The sequence below is a fragment of the Salvelinus sp. IW2-2015 genome, linkage group LG23 (assembly GCF_002910315.2).
Source record: "Salvelinus sp. IW2-2015 linkage group LG23, ASM291031v2, whole genome shotgun sequence".
NCBI classification, from domain to species: domain Eukaryota; kingdom Metazoa; phylum Chordata; class Actinopteri; order Salmoniformes; family Salmonidae; genus Salvelinus; species Salvelinus sp. IW2-2015.
In genome coordinates this window covers 28,913,585-28,934,586 of record NC_036863.1, presented here as the reverse complement: position 1 = coordinate 28,934,586, position 21,002 = coordinate 28,913,585, and the positions used below count along the sequence as shown (strand labels likewise).

Here is a 21,002-nt window from a genome sequence, read left to right as displayed (position 1 = left end):
TTCTCATTGCAGATCGAGAGAAGAGAGAGAGAGAGAGAAGAGGAGAGAGACAGGAGCGACGGAAGAGAGAGGGAGAAGACGAGAGACGAAGAGAGAGAACGACAAAGTGAGATGGAGGAGGGGAGGAGGGGGACGGAGACGAATGGATGACTACGACGACGAGAAGAAGAATGCGAGGAGAGAGTGACTTAAAGCAAGAGCGAGGGGAGATTGAGGGACTGATTGACACGGAGGATGAAGAGAAAGAAAGAGAGAGACACAGAATAGACGATGGAGGAAGGAGAGAGGACGAGGCTGGACTCTCTGGGAGCCAGAGAGAGACGGACGAAGAGAGAGACGCGAAAGAGAGATGAGAGGAGGGAGAGAAGAGGAAGCAGGAGAGAGATAGAATCTGCAGAGAGGAGAGAAGAAATGGGGCTACAGGAGACGAACAGATGAGACGACGATCCGAGAATGACGAGCGAGAAAGAGGGAGAATCAGAGAGAGAGAGCTGACAGAAGAGAGAGCAGACAAGGAGAGAAGAGAGAAGAAGAAGAGAGAGAAGAGATACAGAGACGAGAAGAGCGAGATAGAGAGAGAGAAGGACAAGGAGAGAGAAGAGAGAGATCAGAGAGATTTGTGAATGATAAGAAAGTGGATTCTTCCATGATAGCAGGAATTTTAATGTATATTGTATTGTGTGTGTAGTAGCATAGTATGAAATCTGTGTGAAATCTGCATCACTAATGCACCTGTGTGTGTGAGAGCTCCTGATGCTGCAGTGTGCATGTGGTGAGCTTGTTTCCACTTCATTTGCATATCTACGTCTCATCCGTTGCCAAGACAACCTCATCTGTTCATCTGGGAGGCAGGAAAAAATACGGAGCAAACACATGTGAGAGAACACACCCAACACACACACACACACACACACACCACACACAACACCACACACACACACACACACACACACACACACAACACCAACACACACACACACACACACACACACACACCTCTATCTGGTCCCTCTGGTCTGTCTATCTGGTCCCTCTGGTCTCTCTATCTGGTCCCTCTGGTCTCTCTATCTGGTCTCTCTGGTCCCTCTGGTCTGTCTATCTGGTCCCTCTGGTCTGTCTATCTGTTCCCTCTGGTCTGTCTATCTGGTCCCTCTGGTCTCTCTATCTGGTCCCTCTGGTCTGTCTATCTGGTCCCTCTGGTCACTCTACCTGCTCACTGTAAGTGTGTGCTGTTTGTGCCTGGTCTATGTGATGCTGATTGTGTGTTTGCTCTGTATTTCCAGTTCCTCCAGACCAGCCCCGTCTGACCGTCTCCACCACCTCTACCTCTTCCATCACCCTGGCCTGGATCCCTGGGGACAACGGAGGCAGCTCCATCAGAGGTACTCCCCTCCCCTCCACTCCACCTGGGCATTAGTAAATCAGGATCAGTCTGAGGAGAGTTCTTCAGCTGCTGTATCTCACTGTCTCCAAAAAATATCAATAACGTCAATATACCTTTTTGTCTATTTGTGTGATTTTGTCTGTTCCCGTCAAGGAGTTAACTGTTAGCTCCTAATGTCTGTCATACTCACAGCAGCAGAATGTATCACGGAGGGGTTTCTAAATCCTTTATATCCCCCCCTGGTGTTAAAGGGGTGTAACAGCAGTTAGAGTTGACCTGGTTTTGCCTCAGTAGAGCTGAGGGCAGTTTGTGTAATATGGAGGAACTTGGATTATACTCTAATTAACAGACATGTACAGTATTTCATTGTTATTTAAATTGTGTCTTTGTGTATTTAACAGATGATAAGTGAACGCTTAATGAAATCTGTGGTGTCTTGTCCCTGTGTGTCCTCAGGTTTTGTCCTGCAGTACTCGGTGGACAACACAGAGGAGTGGAGGGATGTGTTCATTACTTCCACTGAGCGTTCCTTCAGGCTGGACAACCTGCGCTGTGGCACCTGGTACAAGGTCAAACTGGCAGCCAAGAACAGTGTGGGCTCAGGACGCATCTCTGAGATCATCGAGGCCAAGACGCACGGACGAGGTGAGGGGAAAGGAAGGATTGTGAGGGGAGGAGGGAAGGAGAAAGAGGAGAGGGAGAGGGGGTAGAGGAGGAAAGATCAGAAAGAGGGGAATTTTAAAACGGCATGACTTATATTTTACCTCACATCATGTGTTGCACATAAACTACATCAACACTCTTAACACACTGACTTCAATACTCCCAGTCTGACAGTCTATCCTCCTGTCTCTCCTCTTGCCCTGCAGAGCCCGTGTTCAACAAGGAGCAGCCCCTGCTCACCCACATCAACTCCACTCATGCGGGGCTCAACCTGCAGGGCTGGACCAGCGGAGGCTGCCCCATCACTGCTCTGCTGCTGGACTTCCGGCCCAAGGGCACGTGGGCCTGGCAGAGCCTGAAGGCCAATGCCACAGCCCAGCTCTTCCTCAGCGAGCTGCGTGAGGCCACCTGGTACGAACTGAAGATGAAGGCCTGCAACAGTGCCGGCTGTGGGAACCAGAGCTCCCAGTTTGCCACCACAGACTACGATGGCAGTGAGTCACTTCCTGCTTCTACTAGATACTTGCTCTCACTTCCTGCTTTGACATTTACATGACATTCTAGCAGACTCTCTTATTCAAAGCAACTCACAGTCATCAACGAGAAGGGAAAGGGAGTGAGGGAGTGAGGAAGGAAGGGAAGAAGGAAAAGGAAGGAAGGAAGGAAGGAAGGAAGGAAGGAAAGGAAGGAGGAAGGAAGGAAGGAAGGAAGAGGAAGGAAGGAAGGAAGGAAAGGAAGGAAGGAAGGAAGGAAGGAAGGAAGGAAGGAAGGAAGGAAGGAAGGAAGGAAGGAGGCCAAAACCCACGGACGAGAGAGGGAGGGAGGAAGAAAAGGAGAGAGGGTGAAGTAGAATGTGAGTGGGCATGAAAGTAGTAATAAAAACAGTCCTTTAATCTACCTCTGACCCCCTTCCCTTCCCTCTCTCTGTCCCTCTCACCCCTTCTCTTCCTCCCAGGTACCATCCCTCCTATAAACTCGGCCCAGGAGGACAGAGACGATGTGAAGAAGCTGTTCTCCATAGGCTCTCCTGTCATCCTGGTCACCCTGGGCGTCGCCCTGCTCTTCATTATCCGCAAGAAACGCAAGGAGAAGAGACTGAAACGACTCAGAGGTGAGAGACATAGGCAAGGAAGGAGAAAGAGAAGGAAAGAAGGGGGAGGGGAGAAACAGAGAGGGAGAGAAATAATTGCTTGGTGGGGGCGAGTAAGTATCTCAGAAGCACTAAAGTTAACAGGTCAAAATAGTTGACCTTATCCACATGATGATCCATCATAATCTAATAAAGATATTTGTGTTTGTTTTCACAGATGCTAAGAGCCTTGCAGAGATGCTTATCAGGCAAGGATAATACACTTGATTGATTGGTGCCTGTGGTTGTGGATGTGTCATATTCCAGTGGATCTTGATGGATATTTGAATACACCTATCAGTCCCAGTAAACTCTGTTAAAGTATCACCAATATACCCCAGTTCTATATGTACTGTATGTAAGTTCTGCTGATGTGACAGTGGATCCAGTCTAAGAATGTTTCTTGTTTTGTGTGTTGAGCAGTAAGAACAACCGCAGCATGGACACCCCAGTGAAGGGTCCTCCCCAGGGCCCCCGGCTCCACATCGACATCCCCCGGGTCCAGCTGCTCATCGAGGACAAGGAGGGGATCAAACAGATAGGTCAGTATGGACACACTGCAGCCAATCAGATTGATCAGACAGAATATCGTCCAATTAGATAGCCTGCAGTTACAGTACACTAACTAACCTATTATATATAAACTATTATTCTCAAGTTACTAAATACATATTGATAGAGTGTGATTTACAATCAGCCTATGAGGAGAACATCTGACAAGGGGGATGAATTGTGTATCACAGATATTTTTGAACAACTGTCATAATATATTTTCCTCATCCCCTGCCTCCAATAGGTGAGGACAAGGCAGCGGCCCCAGTGACGGACACCGAGTTCAGCCAATCGGTGAATCCACAGAGCTTCTGCACGGGCGTGTCTCTGCACCACCCCGCCCTCATCCAGAACACAGGGCCATTGATTGACATGTCAGACATCCGCCCTGGAACCAGTGAGTACTTCACATACAGTAGGATGTGCATAGAATGATGTCACATTACAGTGTAATGTGTAGATGTTAACTTGATCTGACACCCAAAGTGGTTATAAAGCACATTAATGATGTACATGCTGATTAGAACTGTTATGAACAGCATCCTCTCACCGTCCTCCTCCTATCCGCTCCTCAGACCCAGTGTCGAGGAAGAGTGTGAAGTCGGCCCACAGCTCCAGGAACCGTTACTCCAGCCAGTGGACCCTGAGCAGGCCGGGCCAGAGCCAATCAACAGCCTCCGCAAGAACTCTGACCTCTGACTGGCGCACCATGGGCTCCCACGGCATCACCGCCACCGAGAGTGACAGCTACAGCGCCAGCCTGTCGCAGGACACTGGTGGGTACCGCCCTGCCCTGGCAACAACGCCACTAAGACCCATCATTAACACATCTATCTTTTACATCCCCAAACCAGACCTGTAGGATACCTTGAAAGACCTACTGACACATCTGTACTGTATGCAAACTTCATATTGTATTATTTTAATGTGGTATCTCATATATTGTTTCTGCAGATAAGGGTCGTAACAGCATGGTGTCCACAGAGAGTGCGTCGTCTACGTACGAGGAGCTGGCGCGGGCCTACGAACACGCCAAACTGGAGGAGCACCTGCAGCATGCCAAGTTCACTATCACAGAATGTTTCATCTCCGACAGCTCCTCTGATCAGATGACCACTGGCACCAACGACCCGGCCGACAGCATGACATCACTCAGCACGCCGTCCGAGACAGGCCTTTGTCGCTTCACCGCCTCGCCACCCAAACCCCAAGACTATGACCGCGGCAGACCTACCAATGTGGCCGTGCCCATCCCCCACCGTGCCAACAAGAGTGAGTACAGAGAGCCACCCTGACTGGCACAGTGGCACCATATTATACTGTGCCACAGGCTGTACATCTCAACATGCCCTCCCTCTCTCTGTTCTGTCCTCGTCACTAGGTGAATTCTGCAACCTCCCACTCTACATGAAGACAGACCCTTTCTTCAGGAAACAAGCAGAACTGCATGACCCGTGCCCTGCTGTACCGCCCCGGGAGGCCTCCATCCGCAGCCTGGCACAGCGGGCGTACCACACCCAGGGCCGTCACATGACTCTGGACCCGTCCAAGCAACAGGCCCTGACGTTGGGACACTCTGGGCTGGGCAGCCTGGGTGTGAGCTCGGGTACTGCCACCCTGCCCCAGAGGACTCTCACTATTCCCAGCTCCAACCCTGCAGCCACAGCCTCCACCTCAAGCACCAGCAGCAATCCCACTGGCTCCAGCACCAAGATGGGGGGCTCCAGAGACTCACTGCTAGAGAACAGCTCCTCAGCGTTGGGCAGACTGCAGAAGCAAGGGGTTGGGGCCTACTCCAAGTCTTACACACTGGTGTAGCTACTAGCCCCCCTTCTCTCTCTCAAAGACTATACACTCCTGTCTGGCGCCGGCCCACACCCAGCCAAGCCCCACATCAGTGTTCTACACTCCAGGTCAGGGTGGGCATGTAGTGCAGTGCAGTGCAGCAGGTGTCCCCAGCTAACAGCTAGCTACTGTAACAGCTAATTACCCAGTAGTGTAATTAGTCTTTATTCTGACCTTGGGTTCTGCCTCCCAGGAATGACCAGAGACCATTGTAACCTGCCTGATTCATGCTCACCTGGACCTGTATAAAACAAACCACAATCTCCTACTGACTACCAGTTAGCCTGCTGCCATGCTAGCATGCTGCTCAGTGTCTGGACACACACACACACACACACACCCACACACACACACACACACCCACACACACACAACACACACCACACAACACACACACACACACACACACACACACACACACAGAGGAAGACCTGGAGCTGTTCTCCAAGGTCATTTCAAACCATTGAGTATTACTGAGGAGCTGAACGGTGAAAGCTCACTGCTCGTGCTGATGAAGTCAATGATAGCAGAGGAGTCTGGGCTAAAAGCAGTGTTCATCACACACACATACATTATGCTGCCCTCCATGGTTTGAGCAGAAGCTCCTGCAGGACTTCCAGTTTTATCCCCTCTAGTCTCGTCTCACTCTCTATGTGTCCACGCCCAGTCTCACTCTCTATGTCTCCACGCCCAGTCTCACTCTCCATCGGCAGTTACTCTCTCTCTCTCTCTCTCTCTCTGTGGATTCCATAAGGAAGGATTTCAGGTTCACCTCACTCAGAATTTTAAGTTCGTATTTTTAGCACATTTATTGTTGATATGTCCCACCCTCCCCTCCTCTTTCCCAACTCAACATTATGCGATAGCTTTTGACCGAAACATGACAACCCAAATAACCCAGCAATGATTTGAAAACATCAGGGCTCTCGCAATACAAACAAATATAGAATATTTGGTATTTTAAAGATTTTACGTATATATTTCTACATAAGTATATTATGTCATTTAAGTGAAATTATGGCAAAGAATAAAACTATACAACCATTTAAATGTTTTAAAAACTATAAGAATGAGACAATCGCTCAATCATGTGAAGAGCAGGGAAAATGAAAGAGGAGGAAAGAATAGAAGAGTATTATGAAGAGGGAGGAGCACGTGTATATAGAGGGTGTTCTTTATGTTACTGTAGACAGGCTGAGAGGAACGAGGTGACTTCCTTTTCAGACAGGAAGTGTCTATCTCAAAGCCCCCTATTAGTTAGTATCTTATAAGATCGTCAGTGATTGGTTGGTGTACTTACTTTCAGAAGCCAAATCATTTCCTCTGAAGACGGGTGTATCCAGGGCGACCTACACTGTTGACACTGTTGTCTATCATTTCTCTGCTTTCGTTCACCTGTTACTTGAGTAAACAGAGGCCATGACCTCTCAGGGCCTCAGGTATGGGCATTTGACCTTTGACCTGTGGTAGCAGCGGGGTTACAGAGTCACTGTGAGTGAAGCAGAAGTCAGGGATCAGAGCACGGCTACTGTATCCCACAGCTAGCTACCACACTTTATTCTGGTAGCCCTGTAACGTCTACCAACCTCTCAGCCCATGTATTACTGTCTCCCTCCTTCCAATACAAAATGGCCGCCAAGACACCAAGGAGGATAATCATATGAAGTAAGTTAATTGTCTAGTTTACCAGAGAGACGTTACCAGCCAGTCAGGGTGTTCAGTTTGAATATGATAAGATGATGTGCAGTCAGTGGTCTATTGGTGTCTCTGTTGCTGCCCTGTCTGAAGTACTGTATATTTCCCACTTCTTTCTCCATCCCCAATATCCATGTCCATCCTCATCCCCCGCACCATTTTGTGCTACTACATGTACATCAACACAGAAACTTGTTGGAATGTCTATTGAAGTATTGCCATTCAAGTGTTTTGTCATTTCTTTTGTTTTGGGATTATTTGTCCATCTGTTGATTTTGAATTGAATATGTTTGTTTTTACTTGTTAATTAATTTKTATTTTTTGGGTTCCAGAGGCCAGACAGCACTGAGGCATAACACACCTATGATTTCGGACAGCTTTAACCAAGTAAAATCAGGGACTAGCTCTTTAGGTCACACCAGAGCCATGCATTTAGAAAGCAGAGCCAATGCGGTTTCTGCATTATRATGCATTTACATGACACTTCAACATTCTATGGCAGCCATATTAGCTCCCCATTAACATCACATGGGGAATATTTTAGCAATGCTATGTAACTGAATGTCTAGAATTCTAAAAGTTGTTTGAACTCTCTCTATATGGCTCTGGGTCACACACACTGAAATTGTGAATATACTGGACAGGGTCAGGAAAAGCTGACACTCCCAACCAGCTCTCCCCAGTCAACTCCATGCCACCTTGGACATACAGTACATACACTACCTTTGGCAGTATTGTTTATAGATTAACTCTTGTACATAAAACACAGTTTTGTATGAAGAGCTATTTTCGTCAGAATTAAAACAGGGCAAGATCAGGGTTGAATTATGCCCCACTTCAAAATGAAAACAACATGAATGAAAATATTGATTTGATAAACATTAATTTCCACCTTGGGCAACAAATATTTTTTCTCTATTCCCTTCATGTTTTTTATACTAATTTGTTGAATTTTTATGCTTTTTTAAAGGTATTTTGATGTTGTCATTTGTCCTGTTCACTTTTTTAATGATCATTTTTTGTATTTTGTTCATCCTCAAAAATGACATTGCATGCTTGGTAAAAGGGAAAAGGTGAGGGAAAGAAATGTACAAAAAAATAATATTTGAAGAAAAGAAAATGTTGAGGGGATTCCAAACATTCGTTTGAGTTGCTTCTAATAGCAATTGCTTGTCTTTAAAAGAACATTTTCTATGAAAAGAAATGAAAAAAACAAACAAAAAGAGTATTCTAACACCTTGTGCAATAAAGCTATCTTTCTATATGCCATGGCTTCTGTCATTCTTAATAGACTTGCCTGCTACGCTGGCAACAAACACTTGCCTGAAGACAAATGTTATTATTGTATTGCTCTATGTTAGCTACATACTTCAGTCTGACTGCCAGTGTTGAAGTCGTTTGTGGTGTCAAAATGAGGGTGTTGTACAAAACAATGGCATCATTGATTGGATCATCTCTAACCAATCAGAGTAACAAAGCCAATGGCTAATTTTCGAAACGCCGCTTTACCCACGTGTGCTCTGGCCCAACCCCATCGGTTTCTGGGACCAACCAGAACGATTAGAATGTGTTTTCGTTCTAGAAATCGTCAGGGAGGTACTCAGACTCATTGCGGGGAAGAAACGAACGTCCGTGAGCGTGGCGTAGCGTTTGGCCGGAGCAAGGCAAAACAAACTACCACATTCTGCTAGTGTTGGGAACAGGAATCAGAACTAGAACCAATGAATAATCAAGATGGATAATAATTAAACCACAATGAAAATGAAAAAGCATCAATATCAATAATACATTCTAATTGAAAAATCATGTAGCATGTGATTGTTTTTACTGTTGAATCCATTCCTTAAGCTTCTGACTATACATGTTAATTCTGGTGATAGACTGAAGCATGCTGCAACCCACAATCAGGTTCTCATATTTTATTAGGCACACGCATTTGCTCCCATGTACAGCCTGAAAACCTATTTAGTGTCAGCCTGGGTCCACCAATCTACCATCACTCAATAATGTTCATTGTGTGAATTATACTGAACAAAAATATAAATGCAACATGTAAAGTGTTGGTCTGTCACGCCCTGACCGTAGAGATATTTTTATGTCTCTATTTTGGTTTGGTCAGGGTGTGATTTGGGTGGGCATTCTATGTTCATTTTCTATGTTTTGTATTTCTTTGTTGTTTGGCCGTGTGGTTCTCAATCAGAGGCAGCTGTCTATCGTTGTCTCTGATTGAGAACCATACTTAGGTTGCTTTTTCCCACCTGTATTTGTGGGTAGTTGTTTTCTGTTTTTGTGTCTTCACCAGACAGAACTGTTTCGTGTTGTTACATTTTGTTATTTTGTCTCAGTGTTCAGTTTTTWAAATAAATAATCATGAACACTTCCCACGCTGCGCTTTGGTCCACACCTTCTTCATACAACGGCTGTTACATGGTCCCATGTTTCATGAGCTGAAATGATCCCAGAAATGTTCAATGGGATGATTTGTTTATGGTTAATGGGATGGTTTGTTTGTGGTTAATGGGATGGTTGGTTTGTGGTTAATAGGATGGTTTGTTTGTGGTTAATGGGATGGTTTGTTTGTGGTAATGGGATGTTTGTTTGGTGATTTAATGGATGGTTTGTTTGTGGTTAATGGGAATGGTTTGTTTGTGGTTAATGGGATGGTTTGTTTGTTGGTTAATGGGATGGTTTGTTGTGGGAATGGGATGGTTTTGTTGTGGTTAATGGGATGGTTGGTTTGTGGTTAATGGGATGGTTGGTTTGTGGTTAATAGGATGGTTTGTTTGTGGTTAATGGGATGGTTGGTTTGTGTTAATGGGATGGTTGGTTTGTGGTTAATAGGATGGTTTGTTTATGGTTAATGGGATGGTTTGTTGTGGTTAATGGGATGGTTTGTTTGTGTTAATGGGATGGTTGGCTTGTGGTTAATGGGATGGTTGGTTTGTGGTTAATGGGATGGTTTGTTTGTGGTTAATGGGAGGGTTGTTTGTGGTTAATAGGATGGTTTGTTTGTGGTTAATGGGATGGTTTGTGTTGTGGATTATGGATGGTTTGTTTGTGGATTAATGGGATGGTTTGTTTGTGGTTAATGGGATGGTTTGTTTGTGGGTTAATGGATGGTTTGTTGTGGTGTTAATGGGATGGTTTGTTTGTGGCTTAATGGGATGGTTTTGTGTGGTTAATGGGATGGTTGGTTTGTGTGTTAATGGGATGGTTGGTTTGTGGTTAATAGGATGGTTTGTTGTGGTAATGGGATGGTTGGTTGTGGTTAATGGGATGGTTGGTTGTGGTTAATAGGATGGTTTGTTTATGGTTAATGGGATGGTTTGTTTGTGGGTTAATGGATGGTTTGTTTGTGGTTAATGGATGGTTGGCTTGTGGTTAATGGGATGGTTGGTTTGTGGTTAATGGATGGTTTGTTTGTGGTTAATGGATGGTTTGTTGTGGTTAATGGGATGGTTGGTTTGTGGTTAATGGGATGGTTTGCTTGTGGTTAATGGGATGGTTGATTTGTGGTTAATGGGATGGTTTTCTTGTGGTTAATGGGATGGTTTGATTGTGGTTAATGGGATGGTTTGATTGTGGTTAATGGGATGGTTTGATTGTGGTTCATGGGATGGTTGGTTGGTTTGTGGCTAATGGGATGGTTGGTTTGTGATTTAAAGGGTTCGGGTTTGTTTGTTTTGCTGTGTCAGAATGGTAGATAGTTCATTAAGCAGAATGCACCTCTATCTACAGTCCTCTCCAAGCAAAAAAAAAATCCACAGAATCCTTACATTCTAACCTGCTATCATGTAATGCATGACATGATGCGTTTATGTCTGTCATGTAGTAAACATGCGCTCAGAAGCAAGATTTCAAGTAGCTGCATGTCTTAACATTAGTTATTTTGATAATAGTGAAAATACATTGAATACATCAATCAAATCCATGCATCATAAGTGACATCACCATGTGGTGACATCACCATGTGGTAAATTAGTTATAGACCAATAAGAAAGAGAGTTCCAAACCTCTCTGTCACGGCCGTTGCTGGAAGAAGACCAAGGTGCAGCGTGGTGAGCGTACATTTTCCTTTTTATTAAAAATGTCACCAACAAAACAACAAACGAAAGAAACAACCGTGAAGCTTACAGGGCACTATAGTGCCACAAGGCACAAAGGGCTACCTAATTATGGTTCCCAATCAGAGACAACGATAGACAGCTGTCCCTGATTGAGAACCATAACCGGCCAAAACATAGAAACACAAAAACATAGAAAATAGAACATAGAATGCCCACCCCAAATCACACCCTGACCAAACCAAATAGAGATATAAAAAGTCTCTCTAAGGTCAGGGCGTGACACTCTCTGCCAATAACAGCTAATTTTCAGTTTTCCTTTACCCACTCAGACCACTCTCAGACAGTCCTATCAAAGTTCTTGCTTGAGAAATTGCCCTTTGCTAAGTAGCTATTATTGTTTATTTTGACCATTTTAATTGAAAACAATCACAGTAAGGTATTTAATTGTTACCGAGAAATTATTTTATATTGAGATAAAAAAACGACTGCATTGGACCTTTAAAACACTCAAACACCTTGTGTATTTCCATTCTCTTTACAGTCCACCAATTCTGGTTAGAGATGGACCCAGTGTTTGAGAGATCTGTGGGTGGCTCCTCCAAAGCCAGCCTTGCCGTACCTCCTCAGAACCACAGTGACCCAGTAGCACTGTTCTGAGGTCTGTAGTTACTGCTGAGCTACCGCCCTCTGTTCATCCCTCTCTACTGCCTCCTAGTGGCCGTGGCCTGCGTGGGCAGCACCCTCCTGCTAGCGTTCATCTTGACAGACAGCAAGCTCCACAACGCCACCAACTTCTTCATAGCGAACCGTTACTACACAGGCCTATCATTAGTAATCAGGTAGAGTTTTTACTACTTGTTTGTATAGTGAATAAGTAGTCAAAACACTACAGGTAAACTACACCGGCTTTTCAGTAGTGATCAGTAGAGTTTTGCAGCTCGTGGCTGCACTTCCTGTGCTCTTGACCGCAGAAGAAGATATAAAAGGTTGCTGGCACCATTGATAAGTTCACATCTGTCACACTCTCTTTATAACTCTCAACTGATGTACTGTATGTAACAGGGTTGGTACATCACTGATATTCTGCCTCGCCTCTGAATGTGTGTTTGCCAATTATCTAGATTGTCACTGTGCATGTGTGTCATTATCTTCCACAGCATACATCATTTTTATTATCTTTCCACAAGCTGTTACAAGTGATTATGTAAATTAACAATTAATGTTTGAGGCAGCGTTTCCCAACTCCAGTCCTCCAGTACCCCCAACAGCACACATATTTGTTGTAGCCCCAGACAAACTCACCTGATTCAACTCATTGAGGGCTTGATGATTAGTTGACAAGTTGAATCAGGTGTGCTTGTCCAGGGCTAAAAGAAAATGTGTACTGTTGTGTATTGGAGGACTGGAGTCGGGAAAAACTGGTTTAAAAGCAGGGATGGACACCAGTCCTTGGGGCCTGATTGGTGTCACACTTTCGCCCCAGCTAAAACACCTAACTCCAATAATCAATTAATCATGATAGTCAGTTTAGAATGCAATTAGTTTAATCCACTGTGTTTGCTAGGGATGGGGAAAAAGTGACTCCACTTCAGCCCCCGGGGACTGGAGTTGCCCATCCCTGGTTTAATTATACTGTAGTATGTATAATGGCATATAGTTTTGCCTCATACATCTACAAGGATACTTGGAAAAGGGAGGTATAGTAGTTCCCCATCACTTGTTCAAGCTGACATATATTTTCATTATGTTTGCACCATAGATGTACCAAACAGTGAACAAACAGGTTTCCTCCCCAATGATGTTGACTCTTCCTGTCTTGTAGCTGCGGTGGTTTGGATGAAAAGCAAAGACATTTGTGGAGTCCACCCACACAGGTGTCTTTGCTGGTGGAGCAGCTATAGCCAGTGTTCCTGTCTGGAGTCCAGCAACAGACCAGGGGGATGTAGCCAGTGGGATTCATAGAAAGACACTGTGTGTGATGTTGAGTGCAAACACTCATTATGATGAAACTCCCAGCTATGTCACTCATCCTCAAAGGGTCCTCTATTTTTACTCTGCACCCACACCTCACAACTAGACTACCGTATGTGTTCACTCACTGCAGTGATACAAATACACACATATCTCATTTTACCTGCAAATCTCTATCTGGTTTATATACCCTTGTCACAGTCTGTACATGCAGTGTCTTTCTGGTTTTCTGTGCCTTGTGCTGCTTTAAGGAAGGTTATGTTAAGTTTCAGTCTTTCTGGTTTGCTGTATCTAGTTCTCTTGTGGTATTGTAGAAGGTTCTGTTAGGGTTTGTGTTTGGTGCCAGCGTTAACATCCCGGGGTCACAGCCCATGTTTTGTTTGTCAATCATGACAGATGTTAAAGGCCGAGTTCTGTCAAAAATGTGTTATAGACCAATAAGAGAGTTTCAAACCTCTCTGCCAATAACAGCACATTTTCTGTTTCCCCCTCCCCACTCAGACCACTCACAGACAGTCCTAGCAAAATGCTTTCTTGAGAAATTGCTAAGAAACAATTTTTGTTCATTTTGACCATTTTAATTGAAAACAATCGCAGTAAGGCACTTAATTGTTATCCAGAAAATATTTGATATTTGATATAGAAAACGGCTGCATTGGAACTTTAAGTTCAACCATGTGAACTCTGTGACATTCTACATTCTCCCCTTACTCCTCTCTGCATAAAGCCTGACAGGGCTGCCTAATGCAGCAGTGGAGTGCACAGGGGAGAGAAATGCACAGGGGAGAGAAAAGGCTCTCAAAAGAGCATTCTCAGGTCATGAACTGTGAAAAATTCTCAAATACGCCAAAGGTCATGCAGGCTGATGTAAGCTCCACTGAAGGTACAATGTAGATCTGCAGTGTTCTCTGTTCCCTCTGCTGACTATCAGTCCTTCTAGCAGGGATGTACAGTAAGTGTGAGCCACCTAACATGCCAATCACCAGAATAACTTAAGCCTTGTTCACACTGCAGGCCTTAATGCTCAAATCTGTTTTATTTTCAAATCTGTTTTGGAATATTGACTGTCCAAACAGCAAGTTGCAAGTGACCAAATCGGATTTGAGTGTGTGTTCAGACAGCAGTCATTAGCTGACATGGCTACGGTGGTTGTCATAGTAACAATGGGTGTGTTGCAGTGGTGTAGTCTGATTGGTGGTTGTGCTCCTGCTTCCAATCACTCAGAAGTGATGTAGCAAGCTAAAGTGACAACAATGTCTGCCATGGATGTTTCCCAGCTGCTTTGAATGTTCAACATCATAGTGTAAGAACACTTTTAAAGCCTCAAAAAATAAAATGATCCAACTTTCAAAACAGGTCATTTTTGGCCAGCAGTCAACTAGCTAGCTAGGTTTAGCGTTCTAGCACATTCACTCATTTGTTTGTATACTATTAACAAGCTAGTTGGCTACCACATGTTATTGTCAAACTGTCAACAGAGTAGCTAGCAAGCAACAAGATATGCCAAATAACAGTCTAGAAACTACTAGAAGGCAAATAAATCAGATGTGATCGCTCAGACACAAGTCACATGGCCAGGAATCAGATTTGTATCTGACTTCAAACCACCTACCAAGGAAATATCTGATTCAGGACAAAGAACAGATTCAAGTAGGATATGCAAAAAAATGGCTAAATATGATAGATCCAATGTGTGATTTGGAAAAGATTTAGGTAGGGGTTCCCAATAACTTACAGTAGCAGTGGTTTGATTGTGTACATCTTTCCATTGTAAGGGATGATCATGTGGTATAGTAATGGACAGTGATCATGAGTGAAACATCTGATCTGAAGTCGGCCCTGGCCTTTCCGCAAACAAACTGAAAAGGCAACCTCATCTGCTGACAGCAGAAAACGCTGATAGAATAGAATCCAGGAGGCAAATACTGTATTGTGTTCACACAGCATAAGGAACAGTACAACAATTCAGTGCATACGCTTTCCTTACAATTTCATAATAACGCAGATTTAATCTCATGCCAAGCGCCATAGCAAGCGTTTCTGTATTTAATCTGATAAACGAGGCATGGGTGCATCTGTATTAGTAATTAGCAGGGAAGGAAACAGCAGGGAGAGGAGGTGCAGGCAGACAGAGCTCCTTCACATCACTTCAGCCTCAGCTTAACATAGAGGAGGACCATACTTACCAGCCCTGAAGGGCCCTCAAGAGCCTGATCAATGGTAAATACACACACATGCACATTGCACAAAGGCATAATTACACAAATATTGCTGCTACAGACACACACAGTGTATGCATACCATTCTATTCAGAGCCATTTTAGTTGATAATGTACGTGGTTAACATGCACAAGCTCTCCCTTCTGCCAACCATCATCACACAGGCATGCTAATTAAAGAGACTGGATCTATGCTACTATCGTATCAATACACTGGTATGTCTGGAACTCAACTGTCTCCCCTTTAAACTCATGGTTGAACTTCATACACCTGACATCTTTTGTGGAAGACATTTCCAAGTCATTTATTCCATAGGAGCCTAAGGATGTACCAGTCAAGCACTGTGAGCAATCATGAAGAATCAGTCAACAAAATAGGTTACCTCAAATCAAATTTAATTTGTCACATACACGTGTTTAGCAGATGTTATTGTGGGTGTAGCRAAATGCTTGTTTCCAGCTCCAACAGTGCAGTAATATCTAACAAGTAATATCTAACAATACACACAATCTAAAGTAAAGGAATGCAATTAAGAATATATAAATATTTGGATGAGCAATGTCAGAGCAGCATAGACTAAGATACAGTAGAATAGGATAGAATACAGTATATACATATGAGATGAGTAATGCAAAATTTGTAAACATTATTAAAGTGATTAGTGTTCCATTATTAAAGTGGCCATTGATTTCAAGTCTATGTATATAGGGCAGCAGCCTCTAATGTGCTARTGATAACTATCTAACAGTCTGATGGCCTTGAGATAGAAGCTGTTTTTCAGTCTCTCGGTCCCAGCTTTGATGCACCTGTACTGACCTCGCCTTCTGGATGATAGCGGGGTGAACAGGCAGTGGCTCAGTTGGTTGTTGCCCTTGATGATCTTTTTGGCCTTCCTGTGACATCGGGTGCTATAGGTGTCCTGGAGGGCAGGTAGCKTGTCCCCGGTGATACGTTGGGCAGACCGCACCACCCTCTGGAGAGCCCTGCGGTTTCGGGCAGTGCAGTTGCCATACCGGGCGGTGATACAGCCCGACAGGATTCTCTCAATTGTGCATCTGTAAAAGTTTGTGAGGGTTTTAGGTGCCAAGCCAAATTTCTTCAGCCTCTTGAGGTTGAAGAGGCGCTGTTGCACCTTCTTCATCACACTGTCTGTGTGGGTGGACCATTTCAGTTTGTCAGTGATGTGTACGCAGAGGAACTTGAAGCTTTCCACCTTCTCCACTGCAGTCCGGTCGATGTGGATAGGGGGGTGCTCCCTCTGCTGTTTCCTGAAGTCCACGATCAGCTCCTTTGTTTTGTTGACGTTGGGTGAGAGGTTATTTTCCTGGCGCCACACTCCCAGGGCCCTCACCTCTCTGTAGGCTGTCTCGTCATTGTTGGTAATCAGGCCTACTACTGTTATGTCGTCTGCAAACTTGATGATTGAGTTGGAGGCGTGCGTGGCCACGCAGTCATGGGTGAACAGGGAGTACAGGAGGGGCCTGAGCACACATCCTTGTGGAGGTGTTGTTTCCTACCTTCAACACCTGGGGGCAGCCCGTCAGGAAGTCCAGGACCCAGGTGCACAGGGTGGGGTTCAGATGAGCAGCATAGTCAATGAGCAGCATTCTTACATAGGTATTCCTCTTGTCCAGATAGGATAGGGCAGTGTGATGGCGATTGCATCGTCTGTGGATCTTTTGGGGCGGTAAGCAAATTGAAGTGGGTCTAGGATGCCAGGTAAGGTAGAGGTGATATGATCCTTGACTAGTCTCTCAAAGCACTTCATGATGACAGAAGTGAGTGCTATGGAGCGATAGTAATTTAGTTCAGTTACCTTTGCTTTCTTGGGTACAGGGTCAGTGGTGGATGTCTTGAAACTGTGAGGACAACAGACTGGGATAGGGAGAGATTGAATATGTCCGTAAGCACTCCACCTCAGTATGATTCAGCGACATCATAGCTAGGTTAAATATATATATWTTTTTTAAGTATGATGGTGGTGCGGCACTATAGTTATACAACCACCAGGTGGCATCAGATGATTCAGTTAGTAAAAAGTGAAACCTGATGAGACAGAGTAGTAGTTACCCAGAGCAGTCACGCTTGACAAGCTGTAGATGTCAACAGTGAATTATTGATGTGTTTCAATGGTCCCCAATTATTTAACCCACAGGTTATTTAACCCAATTATTTAACCCACATTAGGCACTCTAGCAGAGTTTCACCTCTTTACCTCAATGGGGTTCTCGCTCTCTCTGAAATAACCATACCTAAGGTTAGAAATATGGGTTTGAGATTGAGATGCAATACCTTATAGTGAAATAACATTAATGTGTGCAATGTGTACACATATACTTTGTTTTAATATCACAAATAAATCTCCTGTCACAGAATGACAGCTAAATAGGCAATACAATGATAATAGAAGAAGCACGCAGTGAGATCTTCCTGTACATTTTGCCCCATGATTAGGGAAGTGGTGTGTTCACTCACACCTACACACAGAGAATCACAGGAGGTCTGGACAATGTTACAATATTTAATTTATTAACTATGATACAGATCACATAAGGCCTTCATCTTCATTACACCATTCTCAGTCAGACAAATCCCATGGTTTGCTGTAGATGCACAGTACTTCATCTTTCACTTGTTTTAAGCTACTGTATTTCACTTTCATTGTTCTCACACTAATTTCATGTTTTAAAATAATGAAAATGGTTGAACCTTCTCCCTTGGTGTGTTCTTAAATCATGCACTAAACTGAAGTGGCCTTAAACCATTCACAAAATTGTAAAAATTGACTTTCAATCATTGAAATACACACAAAAAATGTTTTCTACCATTGACTAAAGGGCAAAGTGTTAGACCCCCTAACATACAAATAAACAACCATTTTACTATAGTATGCTCTCTTCTTTTTCTCTCTCATTTCCCAGCAGATCTGTCAGAGTTGTGTCAAAAATGAAGTGATGCAGCCACGTAGGTTCTCTGAGCCAAAGTCACATTCTACTGGGACAGTTTGTTCTCCTACCAATTTCCCATCTGATCTTTTGTGCGTGTGGTAATACTGTACTGCACTGCCCTGGACTGGGTGAGGAGTAACTGCAGCATTAGTCCATCAGAGATAACTGGCTCCCACAGCAGGAAAACCCCAAAGATAAGTACCAGTGAGTGATCCCAAGTATTAATTATTTGACCCTCAATACAACCAATAGCTTTGACTGATCTGTTCTGAACTGGCAGCATGAGCAACATCCAAGATGGCTGACATCGAGTACAGCCATGCCTCCTGGCCAATCCTCCGTCATCCCCACAAGATGGCTGACATCGAGTACAGCCATGCCTCCTGGCCAATCCTCCATCATCCCCACAAGATGGCTGACATCGAGTACAGCCATGCCTCCTGGCCAATCCTCCGTCATCCCCACAAGATGGCTGACATCGAGTACAGGCATGCCTCCTGGCCAATCCTCCGTCATCCCCAGAAGATGCCTGTGGCACTCTTATGGGGCAACATTTATCTGATAGAAGAATCCAGAATATAGTAGGAGTATTCATTCAACTACTTTACATTGACTGCATGTTTGTTTTCTACAAGAGAGAGGACAGTTAAACACCAACATAAACCCCATAGTATACTGGAGCTACAGTAGTTACTCTTGCCATTCCTGAGCATGAGTCCAAACACACGTGCTCCATCTCTATAGGATATACTATACTGTTATTACTATACTGTAGTTAATTGCAGTGGCAGTGTATTCTGTATGCACACCTTGCCTCATTTTAAGGTCGTTAATATTAGATGAGTACAAAGAGCTCAATTGGCTAGATACCCACAGCAACATATCCAGCAACCTATCATTTTGCAATAGGGCAGTGGTTTCCATGGCCACCAGATAGCACAGTGKAACAGACACAGTACATGTAGAGGCCTGGCCTGGTATTTTTTTTGTTTTACCTTTATTTAACTAGGCAAGTCAGTTAAGAACAAATTCTTATTTTCAATGACAGCCTAGGAACAGTGGGTTAACTGCCTTGTTCATGGGCAGAACGACAGATTTTTACCTTGTCAGCTCTGGGATTCGATCTTGCAACCTTTCGGTTACTAGTACAACGCTGTAACCACTAGGCTACCTTCCACCCCCAGTATGACTAACCTCACCCTTGTCATGCTACTGTCTGATGTTACTGTCAATCATTCCCATAATCAATCTTCAATGTGGCCAATTTAATCATCAACCCCTAACTTATGGAGTGGATCTGACATCTCAACCAAGAGCATTCCTCTCCTGGATCCTAAAGGGTCTGATTAACTGACCCTGGCTCAAACTCACTTTCCTAAACACTACCACTCAAACCAGGTGACTTCCTTAGTCAAAACGTCAGTAAAGCAACAGCAGTCCTAGAAGAGGGGAAACTCCAGGCTATTCAAACCTGCATGCTCAGAACTATTTATAACATGGCTAAGAGGAATATGAAACCRATATTATGGTTGGGTTTTCCATGGGGTTATAAAGTGAACCCTGAATCACTTATATAATAACAGGATCGTGTTAACGAGTCGCTTTACTACTGCCACACCCACCCGGCCATTAAAACAAACTAGTCAATTGATCAAGGTTGCATTTCATGGAACTTAACACTATAATTTAAAAGTGCTTCAGATAAGTACGAGGATACAAAAACAAGGGTTTGGATGTAAACAACGTTTTGATCTGCGAAGGACCCTTCAGAGAGGCAATGGGTATGGTTCCTTGAGCTGTGAACTCAACACACTAAAACATTCTGACCTAACAACCCCCTTTTAAAAATAAAACCCCTACAACATTCTGACCATTAAAGTGCATCCCTGGATGTCCCCACCCCAACCCCCTAGCAGGGGCCCTACAGGCAGACAGGGAGGCTCCCCTCACTGCTGTGTGTACGTTACCAACTACAGCCCTGAGAGAGGCACAGTCCATACATCCAGTGGCTACTTTCATTAACAAACAGAACATTTAAAAAATATTATACACAAATAAAAACATGGTGATGGGCACAAATCATATCTTCCAGCTTGACATGGAGGCTTGGACTTTTTTTTAAATCGTAGTGTATTGTTAGGGTAAGAACGGTTGGTTGGCAGAGAGATGCTTACTGTAACAATGACACCCACTCTGTTCTGCCCCCAGCCCTCCTGTGAGTGAGTCGTAGAGTCAGGTTATCAGGGGCTATAGGGGGTGGAGTGGACGGGTCAGCATGGTGATCTGCATTGGCACACAGGTGACAGGGGCGGGGCAGCAGGACGCTGTTCACAAGTGGCAAGTTTATTTGTCAAACACTCCTCGTCTCCTCTCTCTGTTTACATGTTATTATCAACGACCGAACAATGTACTGTCAGTATGTATGTTTTTGTGTGTGTGTAAGTGACTAAGGTCCAGCATCATCAGATCAGGTGTGCAGCAGCATCCGATCAGGTGTGCAGCATCATCAGATCAGGTGTGCAGCAGCA

At 44.3% G+C, this 21,002-nt stretch overlaps 1 protein-coding gene across 1 annotated transcript; it reads left to right on the top strand.

Annotated features, from left to right (window-relative positions):
- The first annotated feature begins 753 nt into the window (after positions 1-753).
- Positions 754-5,940, top strand: LOC111950541 (cell adhesion molecule DSCAML1-like). Its single transcript, XM_070434517.1, has 11 exons — positions 754-772; positions 1,284-1,382; positions 1,841-2,029; positions 2,254-2,541; positions 3,003-3,158; positions 3,355-3,385; positions 3,600-3,718; positions 3,973-4,125; positions 4,304-4,504; positions 4,683-5,000; positions 5,110-5,940. The coding sequence occupies exons 1-11, from the start codon at positions 754-756 to the stop codon at positions 5,544-5,546; spliced, it is 2,010 nt and encodes a 669-aa protein (XP_070290618.1). The 3' UTR covers positions 5,547-5,940.
- The last annotated feature ends 15,062 nt before the right edge of the window (positions 5,941-21,002 follow it).